General features: G+C 45.1%; 1 protein-coding gene and 1 long non-coding RNA gene across 2 annotated transcripts in view; one reads left to right on the forward strand and one right to left on the reverse strand.

The window, feature by feature from the left end:
• The window catches only part of LOC135912337 (uncharacterized), a 54153-nt gene extending 48143 nt beyond the window's left edge, over nt 1-6010 (forward strand). Inside the window, exon 3 of the long non-coding RNA XR_010567618.2 lies at nt 4936-6010. This is a non-coding gene — a long non-coding RNA (uncharacterized lncRNA). The remainder of the gene's footprint in view (nt 1-4935) is intronic.
• Nucleotides 6011-8474: 2464 nt separating this feature from the next.
• The window catches only part of LOC135912335 (probable serine carboxypeptidase CPVL), a 33230-nt gene continuing 14634 nt past the window's right edge, over nt 8475-27070 (reverse strand). The window contains exons 3-6 of the mRNA XM_070520970.1: nt 24334-24390; nt 11283-11463; nt 9231-9579; nt 8475-8569 (exon numbers count right to left, since the gene is read on the reverse strand). Coding sequence (XP_070377071.1) covers nt 8475-8569; nt 9231-9579; nt 11283-11463; nt 24334-24390 — 682 coding nt within the window. The remainder of the gene's footprint in view (nt 8570-9230; nt 9580-11282; nt 11464-24333; nt 24391-27070) is intronic.

The raw sequence follows: 27070 nt of genomic DNA on the forward strand, positions 1-27070 counted from the left end.
CTGTGACCATCATTTAATGACAGGGTGATAAGAGGTTGCCTAAGGTTTAAGCTAAATAAACGCGAGTAACTGGTGAGCATATAGCCTGTTGCTTGGCTGTAGAAACTGTCATAAAGTACTACGTCATAGTTGTCGCCTTTAAATTTGTTTTCGCTGTATATTGAGAAACACTAACCACATCGCAGAAGCATATTTCACGCGGTCTAAATGACATTTACGCCAATGTACTTAGGCCGATGGCGACATATAACAAAAATATTTTTCAACTCTTTTGCAGGGCACAAAAGCGGCGTGGCAGAAGACAGAGAAACCCCTTTGAAGAACAATGTACGAAGCATGCCGTGCCCTCTGTGAACCTGACGCGAATACCAAAGAACGACTGTGAGGATAGCGCTGTGCTCTTCAACGAAAAAAAAATCAAGCTGACGACAACACGACAACGCGAAGGACGACCTTTATGCTTCAAGTACAACTTGTTTTGGCAGTGCGACATCGACTGCTGATGTACAGCTTCGGGCATCAGCTCGGCTACAAAGGCCATCGCCCACTAAATCATCCAGCATTGAAATAACATTTATCTGGCGCTCGGAAATAACACGCTCAACTCTTATCAGGCTTAGCATATATCAGTTTATTGTGATGTTACAGGGTCCTCAGTACAAACCCGTGATCACTCCTGGACTCAATACCAGATTGGAAGGGAGGACCATGACATCGGAAAGAAATGCCAACGCTAATGCAACTGAGCGTACTAATCGTATTTTCAACGACATGGTGCGCAGCGGTTTAGAGTTGGTGTCGTAACCCGCAGACGAACGTTGATCAGTTAAAATCCACTGTGATGAATAAGGAAGAAAAAGACCAGTGCAATAGGCATACGAGTTCCTTTATGAAGCGCGAATAATCGCGAAAAAAAACGGCATGAAGAACCGCGTCAGAGAGATCGGTAATGTGGTCATTGAATATCGTGTAATTCGTATTGCCAATAACATGACTATGAACGCTTACCTGACAATGAGCGCTTACACAAAGCATGTGTCATTGGCTTTGAAAAAATCTTTTCCGCAGTGTTTTGAACACTGCAGAAGCAAAGCCACATTAGTGATCTACACATCACTCGTGCGCCCATTCTTTGAATCAGTCGATGTTTTCTTGCGAACAGGCACACAAGCAGACGTCAACTGCCGTCAAATGCTTCAAAATGAAACACTCAGATTGCGTTTGCAGCGCGTTCTCAGACTGACATTCTGTGACTGTCATTCTGTGACAGACTGCATGACTGTTCAAACTTCAATTTTCAAGGAATGCAGCAAGCTGCAAGTTTAAATTATGCACTTTCAAAGAGTGCGTAAGGAAGCGGTAATTTAATCTGACAGCTGCGAAGAATATAAAAAAATATGTAAGCCGGGATGAGACTTAAGAGCCATATTTTGAGGCCCCAGTCAAGAAGGAAAGGTGTACCGGTTTCCATTTCCTTTTTCATGAAATATAGCCTACAGATATTTTCCTCCTCGTGACTTGATTTGCATATCATTCGCATAATATTTCTTGTATCTGTCTCGAAACACTTCCAATGTCAATGCGCGCATTTCTTTCTTTTTGTCTTGGCAGTTCGCATTGACGTCACTCGTTCTCCTTCTACGTAGAAAATTTTATTAGCCTCTTGATCTTTCTCTTTTTTGACTATACCAATATCTGCTCACGTCTGCATGGCAATAACAATCAGTGCGCTCGTTTTTTGTAAATAAGCAGTGATGTCGAACATATCCCAGAAAATGGAAACGCCCGTCGGCAATGCGCAACATATGCTGACTATTTTATTATAAGGCCCACGGTGATAACACCGTTACCCTTGTTACCAATGGGCAGCTAGCAGAATACAACATTTCACATTTGCGCAGCGGTTTAGAGTTGGTGTCCTAACCCGCAGACGAACGCAGATCAGTTAAAATTCACTGTGATGAATAAGGAAAAAAAAGACCCGTGCAATAGGCATAGGAGTTACTTTATGAAGCGCGAATAATCGAAAAAAATGGCAAGAAGAACCGTGACATAGAGATCGGTAATGTAGGCATTGAATATCGTGTAATTCGTATTGCCAATAACATGACTATGAACGCTTACCTGACAATGACGCTTACCTGTACATTTGTACAGGAAACTGGAGTGCCGCAGGGCGGGGTGCTCAGCTGCACGCTGTTTATAGTAAAAATTAATTCACTTCGTCTACACATACCACGTAACATCTTCTATTCAATATATGCTGACGATGTGCAGATAGGATTTCAATCAAGTTCACTCGCAATCTGTGAGCGACAGGTCCAGCTTGGTCTTAACAATGTCTCCAAATGCGCTGATGAGAACGGGTTCAGACTGAACCCACTAAAAAGCACATGTATCGTTTTCTCTAGAAAAAGAGGCCTGCAACCAGATCCTGAAATTGTGTTGCATGATGAGCATCTGCCTGTAAATAGGGAACATAAATTTTTAGGCATAAACTTCGACGCGCAATTAACCTTCATACAGCACATAAAGTATCTTAAAAATGAATGTATGAAAACAATGAACATCTTAAAGGGGCTGTCACGCACAACCTGGGGCAGTGATATAAAATCTCTCATGAACTTATATAAAAGCCTCATACGCACACGACTAGACTATGGAGCCATAGTTTACCAGTCGGCTACTCCAACTGCTCTGAAGATGCTAGACCCTGTCCACCACTTAGGAATTCGCCTATCAACAGGGGCCTTTAGAACAAGCCCAGTCGAAAGCCTTTACGTTGAATCGGATAAGAGGTCACTTCATGTGCAGAGATTCGTCTTTCATGTATTTTCTGAGAGTTAATGCAAACAGTGAGCACCCAGCGTATTCCACTATAAATTATTTGCTCAGTTCTCAACTTTTCCGCAACCGGCCCACAGTGACAAAGCCTTTCTCATTGCATGTTAGAGACAGAGCTGAAGAAACAAGGGTTCCACTGCTTGAATACCACCTTATGCCCCCTGTTATATGGCCCCCGCCCTGGCAGTGGCAACCTATACACTGTGATACAATCTTTCGTAGCTGTTACAAAGCGCGGGCCTGTCGTGCACATTCGAATGCACTTCCTCGAATTACCGCACAAATACTCCTCTCCTGAATTTTTTACAGACGCATCGAAGTGTTATTCTCGCGTGTCTTACGCAGCGGTCGGTCCATCTTTTTCGGATTCCGGTGTTGTGCACTCTAGCATGAGTATTTTCACAGCAGAGGCCTGTGCGATTTTAGCCGCCGTTAAACACATTAAAGAAGTTAATATCCAAAAGGCAGTTATATACACAGATTCCTTGAGCGTCGTAAACGCTTTGAAAAGTGTCAAAAAATATCAAATCCCTATCATGGTATCTCTTTACTCAGCATTACTAGCCACCTATGCGTCCAAGCAGCATATCGTGGTATGCTGGGTGCCGGGGCACCGAGAGATAGACGGAAACGTGTTGCCTGACCAGCTAGCCAGATCCGTCCACGCGAACGCTTCCAACACTTCCACGACTGTCCCTGTAATGGACCTCAAGCCCTCAATAAGAAAAAAAAGCTAAGGGCTTTCTGGCAGCTCTTGTGGGATAGAGAAACAGAAAATAAACTACATGTTATCAAGCCGCATCTTGGCAACTGGCCGCCGGTATCAAAGAACCGCCATACAGAAGTAGTACTTTGCAGACTCAGGATAAGACACACATACAGCACACACGCATATCTCTTCTACGGTGGCGATCCACCCATGTGTGATAAATGTGGTGTGCCACTTACCGTGCTTCACATCCTGCTGCAATTCCCTGAATTAGACGCTAATAGGAAAAAGCATTTTCCATTACCACACCGGCAACAAATTCCACTTCATCCTCTAATGATCATAGGTACAGAACCGCTCTTTAAATATCAATCGGTGTTCAAATTTGTAAAAGATGTACATAGTTTTCATGTCATATCACCAGGAAATCCGTAGCACGGCCTGTTAACTGAGGTTTCTTCTTCGGTAACTGCATTAAAAGAGAGCACCTACCTTCCAGCCTTTGGGCTCAAAGGCCTCCCGGAGGCATAGGTGCCTATTCCATATTCTTGCATTTTAGCTCCATGATGACTTATCCTGCGTACTATATCCATAAACTATATATATCACTATCATAATTTTATACTACATATCATTTTACGCTTCCATGATACGGATTGATTTTAGGCCACTTTACAGCCATGTTACATCCCACCATCGCAACTCACAAATCCGCGCTTAACACAACATTATCAGTCATGGCGCTCTTTGGCCATACCTGGCCCTTGCGGAACTAAACAATACACATTCAATCTTTCATTCATTCATTCATTCATTCATTCATTCATTCATTCATTCATTCATTCATTCATTCATTCATTCATTCATTCATTCATTCATTCATTCATTCATTCGTTCATTCCCTTGCTAGTCAGTCTTTGTACACAGCATTTTAAAGAATGCCATGCGTCAACACCAATTCCATGATCTTTACAAGTCCCTACTTTTAATAACTAGATGTGCGCATTATATGATCCTTGATAGTTATGGCCTTAATGAGAGACTTTCAGCGGAAAATTCGTGCGCTACCGTCTGTGTGGCCGTACTATTTTCCCGAGATATAACTGTGACCATCATTTAATGACAGGGTGATAAGAGGTTGCCTAAGGTTTAAGCTAAATAAACGCAAGTAACTGGTGAGCATATAGCCTGTTGCTTGGCTGTAGAAACTGATGTGATAAACACTACGTCATAGTTGTCGTGTTTAAATTTGTTTTCGCGGTATATTGAGAAACACTAACCACATCGCAGAAGCATATTTCACGCGGTCTAAATGACATTTGCGCCAATGTACTTAGGCCGATGGCGACATATAACAAAAATATTTTTCAACTCTTTTGCAGGGCACAAAAGCGGCGTGGCAGAAGACAAAGAAACCCCTTTGAAGAACAATGTACGAAGCATGCCGTGCCCTCTGTGAACCTGACGCGAATACCAAAGAACGTCTGTGAGGATAGCGCTGTGCTCTTCAACGATGAAAAATCAAGGTGACGACAAAACGATAACGCGAAGGACGACCTTTATGCTTCAAGTACAACTTGTTTTGACAGTGCGACGTCCACTGCTGACGTACAGCTTCGGGCATCAGTTCAACTACAAAGGCCATCGCCTACTAAATAATTCAGGATTTAAATAACATTTATCTGGCGCTCGGAAATAGCGCGCTCAACTCTTATCAGGCTTAGCATGTATGAGTCAATTGTGATGTTACAGGGTGCTCAGTACAAACCCGTGATCACTTGTGGACTCAATACCAGATTGAAAGGCAGGACCATCACATCAGACAGGAACGCCAACGCCAATGCCGCTGAGCGTACTAATCGTATTTTCAACGATGTGATGCGCAGTGGTTCAGAGTTGGTGTCGTAACCCGCAGAGAAACGTTGATCAGTTAAAATCCACTGTGATGAATAAGGAAGAAAAAGACCAGTGCAATAGGCCTATGAGTTACTTTATGAAGCGCGAATAATCGGGAAAAAAACGGCATGAAGAACCGTGACAGAGAGATCGGTAATGTAGTCATTGAATATCGTGTATTTGTATTGCCAATAACATGACTATGAACGCTTACCTGACAATGAGCGCTTACACAAAACATGTGTCATTGGCTTTGACAAAATCTTTCCCGCAGTGTTTTCAACACTGCAAAAGCAAAGCCAAATTAGTGATCTACACATCACTCGTGCGTCCATTCTTTGAATCAGTGGATGTTTTCTTGCGAGCAGGCACACAAGCGGACGTCAACTGCCGTCAGAGGTTTAAACTGAAACACTCAGATTCGTATTCAGTGCGTTTACAGACTGTGACACTCCGTGACTCTCATTCTGTGACAGGCAGCATGGCAGTTCTAAATTCAAGGAATACAGAAAGTAGCAAGTTTAAATCATGCACTTTAACGAGTGGGTAAAGAAGCCGAAATTTAATCTGGCAATTGCGCACAATATAAAAAATGTGTAAGCCGGTAGGAGACTTAAGAGCCATATTTTGACGCCCCAGTCAAACAGGAAACGTGTATTGGTTCCCATTTCCCTTTGCAGGAAATATAGCCTACATATATTTACCTCTCCGTGACTTGATTTGCATATCATTCGCAGAATATTTCTTGTATCTGTCTCAAAACGCTTCCATTGTCGATGCGCGCATTTCTTTCTTTTTGTCTTGGCAGTTCGCATTGACGTCAGTCGCTCTTCTTCTACGTAGAAAACTTTATTAATCTCTTGATCTTTTTCTTTTTTTGTCTATACCAATATCTGCTCGCGTCTGCGTGGCGATAACAATCAGTGCGCTCGTTTTTGTAAACAAGCAGTGAGGTAGAACATATCCCAGAAAATTGAAACGCCAGTCGGCAATGTGCAACATATGTTGACTGTTTTATTATAAGGCCCACGGTGATAACACCGTTGCCTTTGTTGCCAATGCGCAGCTAGCAGAATCCAACATTTCACATTTATGGTATATTGTATAAAAACAACGTGAGCTTATGCTTTCGTTTCCTGTGGACATTTTAATACAAACACTCGCGTTTCGACGCCACGCTCTCGCTTTTTTGCAGGGCCAGATTTTAAGTTCGACTGACTGCATTTGATTAAAGTGCCCTGAACATTACGTGTGTACGCATCCATCAGGACGCAGTTGTAGCGACAAAGATTTGCTCACGCTACTTCAAAATGAGATGGAGAGAACCCATTTGCCGAGTCACCCCAGGGAATAATGACAGCGCAATGAATGAGGTAATAATGACTCATGCCTGCGCACTATGATCCTTCATTTGTGATCAGGTAGAATCGTGCGGTCTAACATCTCTAGACAGCACAGTGGGTTGAGAGGGACATTCTTGCATTTTTGTGTTTGCTGGTTTCGTACAACACATCTTCCAAAAATTAGCGGAAACTAAAAAAAAAGAAAGGAGTGGGTTGCCAGAGCAACCGAACTGTGTGCAGCCCTAATTTTTTTCTATGTTGTACATTGCATCTTGCAATGCTTTCAGGGTCGAGGTTATGTGCTCATGGCGATCTCGTACTGCACGGACTGCTTCGTAATGATCGCTCCGATTCCTCTGGCTATGCACATGTCACAATGGCGGCGTTCGACATCTAGTGACTTGGAACGTCTTGTCAATAAAATTCAAAGTAATTCACACTGATCGTCCTTCAAAGCGTTAGAGCTGATATCAGCTCTTAAATGCTGAGAAAGCGAGGAGACTGCACCGTATTTTACCACTAGCGTCATCTGCCAAGTAGGCGCCTACACTCCCGAGAGGAGATTTCTCTCCACACGTTTCTAGCAGTTCTCCCCGTTTGAATCCAGCTTATGCATTTTTCTGGTTAGATCGTCGTTCATGACATTATCCTCGTGTTTAACCCTGTATCGCCCAACACATTGTATGTGCTACGCTTAGTTTGACGCCTCGAAAGGCCGACCTAAGCCCAGGAAGCTTAGCGCAAAGCCCGTAGTTTTGTTCCCAATATGCCGAAGTGAAGATTCAGCCATGAATTTTTCAGGAAAACAAATTAAGTATGAATTAGTATGCTAATCATGTACTAACTCAAATAAAGTTGCATTTTTGGTGCAGATACTGCCAATGGTCAGAAATAAAGGCAAGCGATCTTTTCGAAATTTTTAAAGTGATTGTTGATCTGGAACTTAACCTGGGCATTACAGGGTTCATGTCGTCTCTTATATCGTTCTGCATTATTCAGTATCACCCTTCAGTGGGCAAAGCCGCTTGAAACAACTGCGAAATGCCGAGCTAAAACTTGTTCCCCGACACTTGCAGAGTATCGTGTTCCTTGACTCAGTTTATTAGATTGCGGCGAGGGATTTTGGGCAAGATTGACCGCTGAAATCATTCCGGAACCAATCAGCGTAGCGAGGGCCTTTTAGCAGTGGTAAATTTAGTAAACTTCGAAATGAACTGTGGAAATAAATTATGTCAAACTAGCCAACCATCAGAAAACAACTCTCCATGATGCCATTCTCTTTCCTTCTGAAGGGAGGCTTTTTAAGCCTGTTCCCCCCTTCGGTGTCCATTTCTCAGTGCTCTCAACTTGTTGCAAGTGTACTTCATATAGACACATCGACACCAATAGGATGCTGTCGTTCAGTAAAAACATAAGTTTAATGTTTGATACTTGATTCCCTAAGCACAGGTTCCCGACCCTCAAATCATTAGGCCATGGATGCGTGCCTAAAAACTCGGAAGACCCTAACGAATGTCCTCACCTGAGACATCGCTTTAACAAACTTGGAGCGTTATCCACGTTGCATATCGACAATTTACATATAGAAAGTGAACGCGCACACTATTTGCACCTGACTGTGGAGACATAGAGAGACTGAGAGGAACAACGTTTATTGGTTCAGTTATGGTGGTCGGAGCCCCTTATCCAGGGTTCCAATGACTGATGACCACTGCCCTTTGGAGACCACTGCGCCTTGGAACACTATGGCGCAAGAGGGCCTCCCACTGTAGAGAGGCTGGGGTGGGGGTGTTTGGAAGATTGATATCATTATGTTGGTGTTGGCACTCAACCGTGGCCTGAAAAGTGGTTGTCGGGGCTCCACAGCGCTGACATCTATTGGGATGTTATTGGCGACGTCTATTGGCGATCGATAGAAGGCGAAACGCGTTCGTGGCCGAAATTCGGTCCGCCTGTCTCAGGTATTGTGGCGCTTTCGCGCCTTCTATAGGACGAGTACGCTGCATCTTATGTTTCTCTTCAACACGCCTTATTGCTAAATAAAATTTCCCTTTGCTTTGTAAGAACATGTCATCACTGAAATCAGCAGCGTGTCTTGTTTCGCTATGCACCATTTTGCCTGGTTGCCTCGTGAAGGCGTCGCATATACAATTTCTCGCACTGCATAATGGTTACATAATAAATGGTTCTCCCTCTGAAAACTGACATAAATCTGCAGGCTCTACCACGTGGGCTTGGTTCATGGTTCATGCTAATCGGCACGCATTTCAACAACCACTCTGCGAGACCAACCATTTTAACCACTCTGTGAAATTTTTTACAGAGTGGTTCTGTAAAGTGGATCTGTCAGGGCAACTTTAGTCCTTCATATTGCAACCTATATATTTATCCCCTATTTGCAACGTAGGACTGCGACGAGAGAAACGAAAAATACTGACCTGCATATGACTCTCCGGCGAGATAGAAGTCCCGATTTGCATATTCAGAGAACACTTTCATGAATTGTGTCAAAAATTCCTTTACATGTTCTACTATGGCCTCGAGGTTTGTTGGGTAACCGTTTTCTTGGTCTTCTGTGAAGCTGAAGCCAGCCCCCACCGGAAGATCCAGGTAGAGGACGCTCATGTTCTTTTGTAAGGTATTAATTCTGCGTTGTAATATTGGAGTGTAATTTGGGTACAGACCAATAAAATCCACGGGGCCGTTTTCAAGAAACAGACCAAAGAATGCTGACAAACCCGGGCCACCTTGAGTCCATAGTAAGAGGGGTGCATCAGATGAGTTGCCCTAGAAATGAATGTGCGTGTTAGAGTCTCTCTTAACGTCTTCGTTACGTACGAAAGTACGAATCGCATTTTCACCGAATATTCTATCGCACCCAGTTCATATAGCACCTGTCTTCTTTAAGTTGGTCAAATGTTGTTGAAATAACCTCCTACAAATACCGTCTTCCGCTTTATCAAATGGAATAATGGAAGACGCAGAAATTACCCGCATAACAATGTGATATAAAGTTTGTAAACAGGGATGAAGTGCCTCAGACAGGCTGCCTGTCTGAGGCACTTCATCCCTGTTTACAAACTTTATATCACAGTGTGCCATTCCATCTGTCAGCCCCTTTCTTGTTTTTGGACCGCATAACAATAGAAATATCTGAATACGTGCACAAAAAGAATCATTAATTACCTTTTTCTTTATTCATGTAGGTAGAACATCTTATTCCGACATTGAAGTGAAGCAGTTGTGGGGTCATGTTTGCTAAACAGGAATTTTAAGAGTACCACAACTTCAGAGATATCCTGCCTTAATTTGTTCTACAATGTACATTGCTGTTTCAGCTTACAGTTACTCGAAAGCGTGAATCAAGCTTGGTAGCTCATTGCCCTCAATTACTTTGGTGACGGAAGCCTCAATAGCAGTGTTTCTGAACACAACGGGAAAAAAAAAACAAAGAAAATGATAATTTTTATTGGGATGAAAACGTAACCAAAATGTTATTTACTATTTTCTTTCCGTGTAAAACCGAATTATTTTTTACCGGTTTTCGGTTGAAGGGAAAAGTCGGCATTCCGAAACAAGCGGCGTCAGGTGACGTCCGCATTAGCGTGCATCTCGGCCAGGGATTGTGCGAGTGATAGCCGGTCGAGCGCTCCACTGACCTAAGCCTCCCGTTCGGTCCGCTAGCTAATCGGTCTAGTAGCAAAACCCAGAACTGGCAAGCAGAAGAACTTATCGTTTCGTTTTCTGCGAGTACAGTGATTTGTTACCGAACTTTTATCACTCCTTTACGTTCGTTTAGGTTCGTTTTGTCGGAACAGAGGCGTCTCATTTCACCGAGTACATTCGGTGACGTGCGGCTTTCGAGATCGCGCTCGGTGCCTGGACTCAAGGCACTCAGTATAATCTCACAATCCACAGTTCAGTTATCGAGATAAATAATTACTATATTTTTATCATTACTTTGTTTGGAACATGTCGCATGCGAACCAGAACTGTTGTGAACCGTTAAGTATTTTTTTACGTTACAGAGCAGAACGGGAACGGAATTTTTTTTCAGTGGAACGAAACTAAAACCAGAAAGAAAAACATTTCGTCCCGACATCCTAGTTTGAATGCACATGAATATACTAATTTCTTCAAAACAGCGCCAGCTTCAAAACTTTTTGATAACACCTTATCCGTGCCATCATTTCAGCGCCCTTTCCTACTGGGGAATGGTACATGTGTCTGTCAGGAAGAGATATGGCAACGCACTAAATGCAGAGATCGCTGTTTAATGCCACTAATTTGAGCAAGTGACAAATGTAGAGTAGCAATATTTGATGTGTGCTCACTAAGGCTGAATGTTTGAAATCATATAATTGTAGCGAGCTAATAAAAATAATTTTACTAATTGTGTCCACTCTCATGAGAAGTATTATATATTTCCCGAATTTATTCGACATGGCACGCTAGTGTAGAATAGGGAAAAATCCAAAAGACTTACGTACCTCTACTTCACTCAGGAGAAAGAAGAGATTGCTTTTAGCAGTTTTGTTCACAGTGATGTAACCAGAGTAAGCAGTAACTCCAAAGCTCTGGGCATACGGTATTTTGCTCTTCTCTCTTGCTTCGTAGTAAGAACAGTTGTCAATGTATGGAGTGAGAAACAGAGGCTTTGGATCTGGTTGGCTGTAGAACACAAAATAACCGTAGCTGTAATTTCTTGTAACGATCGCCTGGAGGAGTACACAGTCGTTTCTTGTAATCAATAGGATATAATAAAAGATAGTCTGCTTGATTATGTGTTTAGCTCTCATTTATTAAAGGACAGCTATTTAAACCGTTCGCGAAATGATTACGATATATTCAAATGCTTTCTGGCTAAAGAGGACGACGCCTATCAATTATTGCAAGAGCTATCTATTTTATTTTCGAACAAACAAGCATAGTTATGTCAAGGAACCGCGAATGTTTGCAATTGCAAAGATATTCTTAAACAGCAGTATTAGTATTGATGAGTCCTGAGGAAGTCCTTTTCTTCTGTCTACTCTTTCGAGTCCACACATTAGGCAGCAATAGTCGCAGATTGGAGTGGATAAATTTTATTTGAGGTACTGCAGGACGCGAATCAGCGCGCAGCGGGAGTCTCCCACTCAGGGACCGACAGGGAGTACCTGGCGGCCACTACGCGGTCCTGCTGGACGGCCCATCGCTGGTCTTGTAGTAGCTGGATTCGCAGCGTCTTATCCCACTTGTCCGAGGTAGAATCAGGTGGAGCGTTTCTGCAATCCCAGAGCATGTGTGCGAGTGTCGCCGGGTCGCCGCACGAGGAGCACGCGTCATCGGGGTAGACGTCTGCGTAGATTATGTGTAACGTGGCAGGGTTGTCATGTGTTTGTAACCAGCGTAGCATAAGCGCCTGCGGCCAGTTTAGTTTGGGGTGAGGGGGCGGAAAGAGACGTCGTCCCAGGTAAAAGGCTAGGTGATTTCACTGCACTTTACAGAGGCGTCCTTGTTCGCCTCCAACTCGTCGAGACGCGGTTGCCCGGGGCTGATGGCGCGGCCAGTAAGCGCGCGCGCAGCGTCGTGGGCTGTCTCGTTGAGGCTGGGCGTGGGGCCCGGGATCCGACCCAGGTGAGCGGGAAATCAGGTGACGGTGTAGTGCTTGAGAGTACTCGTATTAGCGCCGTGGAGGACGCACCACACCTGGTCGGAGACAACTCCTCCTCTTTCGTACGCTGAATATTACCTCTCGCTTGTAGTCGAGTATTGCCAGGGTTATGGCCACTTGCTCCGCCACCTCGGGCTCGTGTGTGAGTACTGTGGTGCCGTTTAGGCCCCGCTACGATGACGAGACCGCGACCGCGGCGAAGGCTCGGTTGCCGCGGTAGGTGGTGGCATCCGCGAACGCGACGTCGTCCGCTTTCTTGTCCATGCGCTTGAGGAATGCGGTCGCCCGGGCTAGGCGCCTGCCTCAATTGTGTTAAGGATGTACGATCGGGACCAGGTCGCGAAACTTGCGGGGAACCGGCGTAAACTCCGGTGGATCAGGGTGGTCGGTAGGAAGTACCCGAGCTCGCGCAAGATGTAGCGGCCCGTCGTAGTGGTTGTCAGTCGTATCCCCTGCACTTTCTCCTGAGCCTCAGCAATCTCTTCGAGCGTATTGTGCACCCCGATCTCAAGGAGTGGATGCGTCGCCGTAGTGATCAGGAGCCCTAGGGCTCGCTTCACTACCTTTCGGATTGAGGTTGTCACGCTCCGATTGTTTCAACTTGTGCATTGCTGCGACATGGGCAAAGTGACATAGGATGAACGCATGTACGAGAGGTAGCAGATTGTCTTCTTTGAGGCCGTGGGGACAGTTGGCGACTCTGTGCATGAGTCATAGCGCGTTGTCCGTCTTTTTCGTCAGCTTGTGGGCCATTCGAATGTTTGATCCGCCCGCCCCGATTATCATTCCCAGGACTCGGATGCAGTAGACTCTGGGGGCGGGGCGACCGTCTCTGGTGCGGACGGTGATGTTGCGCTTGGTCGGGGGTTTTCACCCCTTGGACCTGTTGCATTGTCGTGTTGGACAGTACAGAAGCAGCTCCGATTTGGCGGAGGATCACTTGAGGCCCGTGTGGTCGAGGTAGGGCTCGGTGGTTACGATTGCCTCCGGCAGAGCGGATTCGATAAAACCGTCCGACCCCGCGCAGTACCAGATGGTGATGTCGTCCGCGTATACCGTATGACTGAAACCTTCTACCTTTGAGAGGCGTTCGGTGAGCCCGATCATCGCCAGGTTGAACAGCGTCGGCGAGAGAACGGAGCCCTGGGGGGTGCTACGTGTCCGAGTTAGATTTCTTCCAACGCGAGGTCTCCGGCAAGGAGCATGGCCTTGCGACGGGTTAGGAAAGAGCGAATGAACTCGTAGAACCGGCGCCCAAGACCTAGTTCCACGTTCGCCTTAAGTATTGCCGAGTGCTCGATGTTATCAAACGACTTCTCCAAAACGAGGCCGAGTATCGCGCGGGTGATCCAAGTTGCCCCGGCGTCTATGATCTGGTGTTTCAGTCGATCATGCGAACTGGGAAATAGTCTTGGTCTCCGAGATACCGGCCAACTCAGCTGTGTACGACATGCTCGGCCAACTCAACCACGCACGGCATGAGTCAGATGGGGCGAAGTTTATCGGCATCAGGCGCCTTGCCCGGTTTTGGACTGAAGATCGTGGAGACGAATTTCCAGGCGTAGGGTAACTCGCACCACCCTCACACGTCATTGATGGCGTTTATGAGATACACGACCAAGGGGTCTTCTAACTTTCACAGAATATTGCTGGTTAGACCGTCGAGGCACGGGGCGGAATCGCCTTTGAGTTCGTGGAGAGCCCGCCGCAAGTCTCGACAGAAAAGTCGGCGCCGAGGAAGGTGTTGTCGGTACCGGTGCAATCGGGATGTAGGGCCTGTGGGCCTGTGAGTATCGGTAGGTACTTTTGCACAAGGGTTTTGGCGACATCATCCGGCGATGCGGTGCCTTCGGCTTGGTGAAGATTTATGGTAAGTGAGTTTATCGGGTCCGTGCCGGTGTTGGTTTCGTAGAGCAGGTGTTTGAGGAGGTTCCAAGTCTTTTCATTGCGCACCTGCCCCTGGACCGATTTACATATCTCGTCATACTGCTGTTCGGATAGGGTGCTGTAGTGTTCCGCTGTGGCCTTGTTAAGTTCTGCAGTGCGTTTGTGAAACCTATCGTTGGGACGCTGGCTCTTCCATCGGGTCAGTAGGCACTGGCCTCGAGCAAGTGGTCGAGGCGGCTGTCCATCCTCAGAGTGGGCATATCCGTACTGACTGTCTTCATGGCCTCACCGACGTCGGCCTTGAGCTGAGCCATCCAGGTCTCGAGGTTTGGGGCAGTGTCGGAAGGGAGTCGTGCGGCGCGAGTCTTGCGAAAGAGGTCCCACTTGACCCCATGTACGACTTGGGTTTCCTGACGACGGTGGGTAAGTACACGGCTAGTATAAGGTCGTCGCTGCCAAGATCCTCCGCGAAATTGTACCAGTGGACATAGGCTGTGTTCTTCACGAAGCAGAGATCCGGGATAGTGTATCCGTGCGTGTACGAGCCGATGCGGATGGGGTACGCCTCGTCCGTCACTAGGGTGAGACCTAGGTCGTTAGCATGCTGCCACGGCGTGGTACCCTTGGGGTGTCAAACACATAAGCCCAGGCGTGATGCACAGCGTTAAGCGGCCAGCAATCACGAGCATGTTTGAGCCTGCAAGACGGATTGCTTTCTGGAATAGGCGTCGGAAACGTTCACTTTTTTGTCTGGGGCTGCTGTACACGTTGAGGATGTACACACTTTGTCACGACGCATCGCTTGGGTGAATCTTCCTCATGACGTTGTCCACGTCGGACATGCCATGGTCGTACGAGAGGCAGGTCAGCTTTTTAGCGACAAGCGTGGCGGTACCGCGACCTCCTAAGGGGCCGGGTAACCAATGCTAACCAATGAACGCGGTGGTGTGTGTGCGAGTTTCTTGCAGTAAGATTACGTGGAGCTTGGCGTAGTGGCTGCGGAGGTATTGCTGCAGGGAAGCTTCCAGCGCAGTGAAACAGCTGCAGTTCAACTGCCAGATGCGGAACACTTTATCTGGCCTGGCCATCTTGATGCTTGTCGGGGTAGGCCCGGGAGCCCGACGGTAGGAAGTAGGATAGTTGTAAACGTACTTATTTCATTACGGTAGCATCAATGCGATGTATTGCCACCTGTTAAATGACATCTTTTCCTGTCGCGGAAGTAGTACCCTTGAGCTATAAAATAAATGGTCGAAGTTGTTTTCCCGGCTCATCTTGAAAAGTACATCAAGCACATTTCCAGCACGTATTTGAAGTTACTGGCATGTATGTTTTGTCACGAAGCACTGCAGTGAGTGCAACCTCGGGCTAGAGATTCAAAATATATGAAATGGTTGAAAATGTGCAGAAATGATCATTACGGCCCACTTTTTCCGAGAATTCCTAAACATGGGGAATATCTGCTCAACTTATAAGACAAACTGTTTGCAAGAGTCCAATAAATATATTTTTGCTGCTTACAGGAACAGATCGACATTGTGGAATACGTATCCCAAAATTTCTCCTTATTTAGAGGTTTGCTGTGCCTTTCAGAATCGTCATACGCCGACAAAAAAATTATTTATTTTGTTACTTCCACGAAGAGGCAAGCTGGCGCTGGAAGCAACTTCATGCTTGGAGTTATTTAATTTCTTAATTCTCGTCGCCTTTCCTTAGGGCACAGTGGGCGTCATTCTATCGTCAATTTGATGTTGCAGGTCCGTTACGAGAAAGACGTCGGCATTCCAAATAGTCGAGACGAATATAACGGGAAAAAGGACCAGTAATTAGTGGATGAATTTCTGCGTAATTTCCGTGGTTGGATGGTATGTGATGCAGAAAGCTTCCTTCCCAATTTTAATAGACCAACAGCCTTCTATAGAAGATTACTTTGAAATATCTCTGCGAGTCACTCCGTTGAAGTTTAATTTCATTTCATTTCCGTACATTTGAGCATTCTTTTTTACAACAGAAAAAGAACGCTAGGGCAAGAATCAAAAGCTGCAAAACTGTAGCTTGCCTATGTTCTAGCCCCTTTTCTTGGCAACAGGCATAGATTCATACATACATTCAGAGTACATATACTATACATATGCACACACGCATACCAGGAAACTCCCTGCTATAGATTGTCAATGCACGTATACACCGATGGAAAGAAACATAAGTACATATATGGCATTTCCTGGAAGCATTGTTCTTGAAACATTGTTACAACATTCAGATTTCTGAAAATTGCCATTTAACTTATACAGCCACTCACGCAATGGCATGATTTAGTACAATAACATGCTTTCGTACAAAGGATCCTCGTCAAGATATATAAGCAAAATATCGTCATGTAAAACATTTCAATCAAATTGCACAAGCGTTTATGTCACCGGTTCCATGCAAATGCACCGTGTTCTCAAAGTTGTACTGTCAACGTTCACATAGAAATATTATTTAGGGTTATATCAACATTCTGCAAGGAGTTTAGTAACTTCTGTATGCGATATCTTAATCTAGCGAAATCGTAATTTGTTCTTGAATATGGCAGTAGCCAAGGATACTTTTGCCTCATATATTACGGTACATGTGTGGGGAAAATTAATTTCCATAGATCTAAAAAAATTGCGTTGTTGTATAGAAGACTGTTTTGGAACTTTAAAACGCGGTTTGTTTCGCCCGAGTGTTGTACGGGAATCACATTAGGAGAGCGAAATATTGCAGTTGTATTAGCATCGTAAGAGGCATTCATAATATTGCGAACGGCTTTTTTCCTGCAGCACTGGTAGTTTATGAAGATTCGTTTAGAAAGTGGTTCCCCCTGCAAGGTTGTAGTAATTAATATGAGGAGCAAGAAGGTTGTTGTAGAATAAAAATTCAATTTTAGGGGGTAAAACCTGCCTGAATTTGCATAGTATGCCACAAACCCTGGCCAGACATTGAAACTCGGGCGACGTGATCGTCCCACAATGAATGCTCATTAAATTTACTCCTAAAGTCATTGCTGTTTTTACAAGCTCTACCCACTCTGCACCAAGCTTTAAGATTATGTTCCTATCATTTTTTTTGTGGTGGAGCAAACAGAGTAGCTCTTGTTTTCGTAGTATTTACTTCCAAGCAGTTAATTTTGCTCTATTGAAGTAAAATACTCAGGGTGTCATTTGCCAGGTTTGAAAGGTTGGCCAGACTTGGCGACTAGAAAAACAAACTGCTGTCATCGGCATAAATTATGAAGTCTGTTTTTTTTTCGCTTATATGAACGATGTCGTTTATGTGGATGTTGAACAATGTTGGTCTAAGAACGCTGCTTTGCGGAACTTCTTATAATATTTTTGAAGAGTTGATAGGTGGGATTTAATTGAGACGCACTGCTTTCTATGTCTTAAATATGGCTGTACAAGTGCTAATAAAATTAAATGGTTAATATGGTCGAACGCTTTCTAACAGTCAATAAAAATTCCAATTGTTACATTTTTATATTCAAAACCGTTTAGAATGAATTCCTTTGGTGAAAGTATAACAAGCACTGTCGACATTCCTTTTCGAAAATCAGACTGTTGTTTGGATATGATAGAATGTTTCTCGCAAAATGATGTAACCTTTTAGAGATCATTCTTTTAATTCTTTTGAATTTACAAGCAATACTGAAACTAGTCTGTAATTTGAAAATTCCTTCTCGTTCCCGGATTTTAACAGTACACCAACTTAGGCATGTTGCATTGCTTCGAGAAAGACTCCAGCATATAAAGCAATATTCAATATAAGAGTGAGGACAGGTAACAAAGATCGAGCACAAATTTAATGGGTGCTATTTGCAGCCCTTCACTTTGCTGTGTTTCAGGGACAGAAAAGCTAAGAAAACCTCTTCCGGGGACGTTGGCAAAAAAAAAAGACTGAATTTTTATTGGGTAGTACACTCAATAACCCAATTTCTGTTTTGCTGCAATCGCTTGAGGCCAGAGAAGTAAAGCAGTCATTAAAGCTCTTTGCTAGCTCCTCGCCCCTTAACAACTTGCCACCCACAGTAACTTCCAGCTCACCTTCATGGTCTGGTCTTAAAAGCTTGTTATTTCAGGCCAGACTGAGTCGCTTTGACCGTTTGCTTGATTTAACCGATGTCTAATATATGTACGTTTTGTGTTTTTCAAAAGTTTAGTTACACAATTGCGGCATTTCTTGAATGCTGCAGAATTAGTGGCCTTCGTTTTCCCGAATTTAGGATATAATGAATTTTCTCACGAATTATTTTGAGACACTCATTCGTAAGCCGCGGCTTCCATTTTTTGGTGGACCTTCTTACTTATTTAAACGTAAAACAACAAGTATATGCTTCCTTCGGAATGCTAATAAACGTATTGTAAGCGTTGTTTGCATCACTTACTTTAAGCAAGGAGCTCCAGTTTATATTTTCAATTTCCGCGCAAAATTTCCCTAATATTTTGCCATTGATTTCCTGCACAAGAAGTGTCTCAGCGTGACGTGTATCTTTAAAGCAGTGATTAAAACGCCAGAACACATAAATTGATAAATGGTCACCTAAACTAGTGACAATCATTCCCGAATATGTACAATGTTCAGAAAAATTCGTTATAAATACATCTATCGAATTAACAGAGAGATGGCCCATGCGTGTAGGTTCCGTAGTAACATTAGTAGAGTGAAATGACTCGACAACCATTCGCAATTCACAAGATTTTGGTGTCTGGCATAAAAACATTGATGTATAAATGTCCCCCCATAGTAAGGTGCAGTTCGTTCACTGACGCAATACTGAGTAATTTTTCAAAAAAAAAGGAAAAAAAGTGTTGGTGTTTCCATCTGGTGGGCGGTTTACAACGACAAACACGTATTTTCCACACTGCAGTGTGAAAACATCATAATCTTCGGTAGCTATGGAAAAGTCGTCGAGCAAGATGCATGATAAGCGCTCTGACACAAGCTACATGCAACACGCCCCAGCCGCATCGATATGGTCTGTTGCAGTCGCATTAGTCGCGACAAGGCAGTCGCATTACTTCGTTTTCAGAATCATGCCATGTCTAGGTAATCATCATAACTTGAAAATGAAAACAAAGCGCATTCAAAAGCGTAGTGATCTGGCTATATTTAGTACGCGCAGATTGAGCATTGCAGTGTAGAAAGGTAATACAATCACTAAATTTAGGGGTAACAACGTCGCTGGGTGTGACCATAAAAAAGATAAAAATGGACCGAATGCGCTTTCCTAGCTGTCTTTAGTTACCGATTTTACGTAGATCCGCTTCACACGCAATGCGCACATACGAGACTCCTCCGTCTTGCGAGCGAAAACCTTGCCTCCAGACGCGCAGCCACAGAGCCCGCCACCGGAAAAATGTTAGCACGAAGGCTCCGGATGGTTTAAGATCAAGTGGAAGCAAAAAAATTCGCAGTGGCTTAGCTCGGCTAGGCCAGGATACACATAGCGAAAGCTAAGGCCTATATAGCATGGTTAGTCTTGCTTAATCTTGATTGCAAGTCCAGGTTAGTCTGCTTGTCTACCTATGTTGCTGTATTTAGCCAGTCGTTCGGCGCGCTGTTCGTCTGTTTCCTGGGCAATTCGTTTGGTCTTCCTGTCGTTCCGATGTCTATTCCAGGCCTCCTCCTGCTTATCAGAATTGTCGCCGTCCATACAACCGCCTCAAGTGTGGTTGCGACGCATGCGAGCCCTTCTTATCAACGCTCCGACAAGTTATCAGGCATGTGACGCACCTGGCGAAGCGAGCGGACGCGAGCGCCACGACGAGGAACGCGCTGAGGCGTCATACCAAACGGCAGCGGAGGAAAAACGCGGCGCTGCGTAGCGGCGGAACACCTGTGGGTCGGTGCTACTAGTGGCGCATGCGCAGTAGTGACAGCGAGAGAGAGAAAAATATCCACGGCGAGGCACGCGTTGTGATGTGATGTGCCTCCTCGGAGTTCGCGACCAATAAAGCTTTCGCTTTAAAAAACCCCATGGTGCCCGTTCCGTAAAGAATGGACTTGAAAACCATAGAAAGCTAGGTGAGGCCATCAATAGCAATTTACGTTAATCGTAAATTTGCAAAAAGAAGTTTAATGTATCACTGGCGAAATGTGTTAGCTCTTTATTATCGCTTGTATTCCACCTCGGTGTAAGCTACGCTAAACGTGTTCTTCCTTAATTCCAATGCGTAAGCATTTCCATATCTACCCAACGAGAACGAACGTTTGTCCGTCCGTCCATCCGTCCGTCCGTTTGTCCGTACCGTCCGTCCGTCAAGTGTGATGATTCCTTTCAAGATTGAGCCCGCAGCAACGAGTGAGTTGACCTTCGTGCAGCTTCTCACTTCAGCGCTAACTAAGCGGCGAGAACACAGCGTGCACGAAGCTATCAGCACTCTGCGTACAGCGTCCCCATGGCAGATTGCTTTCAAGATAGGGGCCCGCGCAGCCATGGCATATGCAGCCGCCGCTGAAGTACAGTTGGACAGCGTTGATAATGGTTCAAAGCACTAAATGGATGGATAAGGCAGCAAAATGCGATAACAGCTTATAATGATCGCTTGCAATGCCGCCTTCGGTAGTTCGCTTCCCTCACCCATTCACCTTGCGCCGCCGTCTGCAACAATTCGTGTCGCCGCATCGCTGTCGTTTATACTGACGGAATCAAGTTTCATGAGATTTAGGACGACACTGAGCTGCGTGAAGGTGAGCAAGTGACCCAAGGCTTACGCATACTCAGACAACTCCCAGAAGTGTTTCTGCGTGAATGTTGCAGCGACACTGTTAAGAGCTAGTTTCCCCAGGATCGTGTCGTAGTGTAGACATAAAATCCCGAAGGTGGTGCAATACCTGGCCGACTCGTGGCGGAGGTGAAGCAGGCGTTAAGCACTCCCCATAAGCGGGCCGATCCCGGCGATAGTGCAATGCCGGGTGGACCCGTAGGTGAAGCAGGCGGCGTTAAGCCCTCACCATATTTAACACTGTTGCGCAAAGAAACGACGGGACAGGACATAAGCGAGAATACAACACATGACACCAGTCTGTGTTCTTTTATCGCTCACGCCCTGTCCCTGCGTCTCTTTGCGCAACAGTGTTAATTATGTCGAACCAACTCGCCCACTGCGGAATTTTCCTTAATTACGCTCTCCATATGTGGGCCGATCCTGAACATAGGGCAATACCGGGCCGACCTGTGCTGGAGGTGCAGTTCGCCATTAAGGGGCCCACATACACCGCTTCGCTGGTCAACCTTCACTGAGTGGGAGGGCACTGAGTTCCTTTGTGAGCAACGGTAAATGCTCGCGCTCAATATCTTGCGACAAAATGTGCAACACTGAGGAAACTCTGTGTTGCTTGACATAAAAATGTGAACTGGTTGAAAGAATGCATGGCATAAAACTTTTTGTTGAGAAAAATGCATGAATGGCGACGTTCACACATTTTTGTTTTATCGCGCTTCAACGGGTAAGTTTTGAAAATATTCTTAAGGTAATTTCCCACACAAAAAAAATTCACCGCGACTACTCACCCTCTTCATCTCATCCGCCCCCCCCCCCTCTTCGCTATCCCTATTCCTTGGCATTTGTATTTTCACGAGCCCCCACATCTCTACGTCGCGCGCATGTCTTGTGCCGTTCTTAGCTACGCCTACGTTTACTGGTTTCCGCAGTTGAGGCCTAGTACGCACTCATTGCAACCGTCATTCGCTAGATGCCGCTACGCGAAATGGCATAGCTGATGCAGCACATAGCTGTTAGCGTTACAGCTTTACGTACATGAGCGCAATAAACTTTTGAATTTAGCTTGTACACCAACATGAAGCAAGCGTACGCCACTTGTATAAGGTCTGTTGTGTCGTATATGTCGAGTTGCTTACTGCGTTTTTTGATTCATTGGACTTTTTTATTCATAAAACGTCCTCGTGGAGGATGCACAAAGAAAATAAGGCAGCGCATGCTTTTTTTACCGCAACTATTTGAGGCACTGCTGATGTCTCTATTATGATCCAGGGTTCAACGCCATTATACGATGAAGAATACTTTATATTAGTGCAATCTTTGCGCTAATAACTGGGGAAACAACTTTGACGCATTAGTAGACCTCAAGAGTTTTGTATCTAAATAAACTTAAGTACTTGAAGCATCATCTGTATCCACGATGCATACTGTCACATCGCGGAGCGCTTTTACCTGTTTGCTATTATTGCGACAGAACTGCTTGTTGGCATGGTTGGTGCTTGCTAAAAGACATGTTTTTTGCCGCAAGTTAACACACACAAAAGGAAGACACATAAAGGCAACACGGGCGGCTGTATTTCGCGGTTGTATAGTGGGTACTTCAAGGAAGGGCTTAGCGTCATTATAAAACGTAGAATATTCAGAAATTTTGAACACTACTTTCATTTCGCAACACTTTGTTCTTGGTGGTGGCCAGTAACATGTGGGGGCTATTCACCAGATTCACAGATTTCCTCCTGTATAATTAACTTTAAACTTTGCAATTATGGTCCTCTTAATCTAAATTGAGCGTAAAACATACCTATTTGCTAGATCTGCTGTGCCAACTGAACCAATTTTGTAAATGCGGTGCCACAACGTCCGCCGAAATGTTCAGCTGTTCTGGCTATGAATTATCATATTATCCAAGAGGGTGCAATGATCATAATTGTTCACCCGAAGGTCAATATATTTTGGCACACTGTATGAGGACGTATTGAAAGACAATACCCTATCCGAAATCAAAGATGCCACTAAGGTAATTCCAGTAAGATTTAGTGGGTGATATGATGAAGGTTAATCAAGCGCAAGAATGACTAATGGACGAATGTACGTGAAATCAACTTTCTTGGTTTATGTGAACACCAGATAATCAGCTAAGAGATGCTAGGAGGACGTAAATACTATCAGAGCGCGATAAGGACTTAATCAGCAAATATTGCACAGGCTTAAAAATGACAAAATTTTGAAACTCCCGAAATACGCCAACTATCTGCTACCGCGTCCATAGATATCCATCGAAGGTTTCTGCTCCATTCAGACAAATGTGTACAACTGTTTTTCATTTGTAAAGCAGACCACCAAGGTAGTGAGTAATTGGGATCGTTATGCAAGCGAGTGCCAACGCACAAAAATTCTCGCACTTATGAAAATTAATCCAGAAGTCAAGGCGAAATAAAATGTGAAGAAAGGGAAAAGTATTGTGCTATCTAATTTTAGAAAAACACCTAGAGTAAGCGCCGTATGTATAAATGAGCGCTCTAAATAAACGCAGTTGCATCCAGCGGTTCATAATTGTTGATATCACACATGAGCGAATAGGAAGGAGAAATAGAGCGTTCGGTTCACCATAAATCAGGTGTTCTATATGTAAAGCTTTAATTTTGAACTGATTCAAACTTCCATAAACGAGACCTTCCCATTAATAACATAGCTCGGGAGTAGATGAACAAAATCATTTCTTAATTTATAAAGCGCTAAGATCAACCTTCCAGTACTGAGCCGCAAGTTCGGCTACAATTTTTTAGGAAAGTCATACGATTTTTTTGTAATCATGACGCTGTCTTTAATATTATCGCCCTCATAGCGTCTTCCACGTGATAAACTCCGTGCAGCAACACTTCGCAACACAGTGGTTCTGTTTCATTACACGTTGTACAAAAAAAATAAAACATCGACATTTAGGTGAAACAAATTAAGTGCAGCAAGCTTTATGTTAAAACCAAGAGAGGAGACATGACGAAACAAAGGACGTGAAGGCAGTGGCCCTGGAAATAGTTCATTTTCTGCATGGAGTTTGTTTTTTTCTGCCGTTATTAAGTGACAGAAGCGTATCTTAGGGCACGTATGGTGACCCTTTTATCAATAGTACATCCTGATACATTTATGTTGAACAGCGTGGCAGGTTCTCATATGCAACTGTTTCACTTGTAAAATGCTACCTTTGTACTCTCCAAACGCCAAGGTGTCGCTTCGTAACCATGTCATTATGCTCACCTGCCCGCTGGTAAGGCCGGCTGTTGGCTTCCACTCGCAACGTCATTAGATTGGGACCTGAAAAAGTGAAAAAAGTTCTTAGCGACATCAAAAACAGTGTCAGAGCAGGTACAATCAGATTCCCTTTCAGAGGTCTTCATTTTTTCACTTACTACGAAGGTTATTGTTTTTCTTGTGCTCAAGAAAGTTGTCTATTCATGCCTTTCTTCCCTTACCAGGCGTTTTGACGGCAGTTGCGTTCCTAATTGAAATTCCTGCCTAATATCCGTTTGTCAATTTCCCTCTTCAAAGATTTCTCATATATAAACTGGTCATGTTATTCTCGCTCTGCTCAGTCGGCCGAAGCTACAGATTTTCTTAGCGTTCCTTTTATTTCAATTGTTTCAGCTTAGTAACGACCACCACTTCTGCATTTTCACAACGTGCTGACGTCTTTCCATCTCATTGCGTCAGCATTGGCTCGCATGCCTGGTACGAGCGATCACGATGCCTTGCGCATGTCAATTTATGGTCGTTCTACTCAGACAACCAGGCACACTAAACGCATCTGAGAATATGACAAAGGTAATATTGATGTTATTGTAGAAGCACCAAAGAGTCAACGCGCCGAAAGATGAGACAGAGGTACTGCCCTCGCCATCCACGTTCCTCCGCGTTCACGCCGGTTAAGGTGAGTCGAGCCGCTCCCAGCCGGCGCAAAAGACTGGAAAGCATAACCGCACCTTTACGCTACGTATATCCTGGCATAACTGCGCTAAGCCACTGCCAATTTCTTTTCTCTCTCTCTCGCTCCCTCGTCACTACTGCGCATGCGGTACTAGTATCACCGAACCACAGGTATTCCACCGCTGCGCAGCGACGCGCTATTCCGTGCACGTTTGGTATGACGTCACACTGCGTTCCTCGTCGTTGCGCTCACCTCCGCTCGCTTCGCCAGCTGCGTCGCATGCCTGATAACATGTCGGAGTATTGAAAAGGAGAACTCGCATGCGATGCAACCACAGTTGAGGCGGCAGTATGGACGGCGACAGTTCTGATAAGCAGGAAGAGGCCTGGAACAATGCCTCCTTTACTAGATGCCTGCCGCGTCGCTAGTCTTCCGGTTGGAGCGGAGGTTCCCGTTGTTGAGGGTACTCGCGGAGAGACGGCGCTCGCAGCCGACCCACTTCCTGTTGCAGAGGAAGTGACGATTACTAGGCTGTCGCGCGCTCGACCAATCGCTTGACCAGAGATTGTGGTCCTGCCTCCGGGATCGCAACAGACACCGCTAAAATTTTGGAGGCTGGGCTACGTGATTAAGGTTTGCAGCGGCCACCGCAGCTAGCACTCGCATCCGACCCGGGTTAAACCGGGCGGGGAAGAGTAAAGAGGACAGAGGCGAGAACCAGCTTCTCGGCTCACGCGGCAGGCATCTAGTAAAGGAGGCATTGCCTGGAATCGACATCGGGACGAGATGAAGAGGAAACGAATCGCCCAGAAAGCAGACGAATAGCGCGCAGAACGATTGGCTAAACGCCGCAACATAGGTAGACAACCAGACTAACCTGGACTAGCAATCAAGTTTAACCAAGGCTAACCATGCTATGCCTTAGCTTTCACTACGTGTATTGGCATAGCCGAGCTAAGCCACGGGCAATCTTTTATGCTAGTTACTGGCAACTTCACTGGAATGGAAAGGGAGCCGTAAGAAGCACAATAAACAAAGGCATGGCTCATGGTCATGTTTGTGTTATAAATTAATGTACTGGTTTACGAAAAGAAAGCAGCGGGTAATCGCACGTTGAGAAGATCGGTAAAGATACAGTGTGGCGCAACGTGACAAATAATGATATTGAAACATATAAGAATTTAGAAGAAAACAAAAAAAAGGTTGAATCGTCGCGACGGCACGAAATTATTTTTGAACAGCTCTGATAGCCTCCACGCAACAATGGTTGCTTGGGTACTGTCAAACGCCCATATTGTGCGTCCTAAAACTCACGGCATGGTGTGAAGATCCGCTCCAAGCGAAAGGAAGACATCGCTCAGCGAAAGTCCGGCCACCAAGAATATGTTGTTGCGTAAGCAAGCCGCACTTAACGAAAGCTGAAGTGATTGATTCAGTCACGCAAAAAGAATCTATAGCGACCATCCGGGCCATAACAAAATTTCGTCCATATTTGTACGGCCTGTCCTTCGATGTCGTTACCGATCACAACGCACGTTGCTGGTTGTCGTCCCTTAATGGTTCCTGCGGCCGCCTAGCCTGGTGCGCACTGACACTCGAAGAGTACGACATCCGGATTGTCTACCGTTTAGGCAAGAAGCACGCCGATGCTGCTGCTCTTTCGCGCTCGCCTATCCACGCCGACATTATCAGTGTCCACGTCCTAGACGACCCACTTCCTCTATCAGCTTTTGTCGACATGGCCTTGGAGCAGCGCAAGGAATGATATCTTTGATATCTTACCTCTCTTCATTTTTATATATTCATCTTTGATATATTACCTCTTTGATACGTCTGCACATCCACCATCCCGAGCGCTACACTGAGAAGCTTCGTATTTCGCCATCCGCGACGTAATCGTCTATTGCCGTAACTACTGTTCCGACGGCCGCAAATGGCTGCTAGTAATGCCCCGGTATCTCCACGCTGATGTATGCGCCGCTTTTCACGCCGATCTTCAGTGCGCACACGCTGGTATCTTTAAGACCTACACGAGACAACGTCATAGGTTTTATTGGTGCGGTATATACA

The sequence above is a fragment of the Dermacentor albipictus genome, chromosome 6 (assembly GCF_038994185.2).
Source record: "Dermacentor albipictus isolate Rhodes 1998 colony chromosome 6, USDA_Dalb.pri_finalv2, whole genome shotgun sequence".
In the NCBI taxonomy this organism is placed as follows: domain Eukaryota; kingdom Metazoa; phylum Arthropoda; class Arachnida; order Ixodida; family Ixodidae; genus Dermacentor; species Dermacentor albipictus.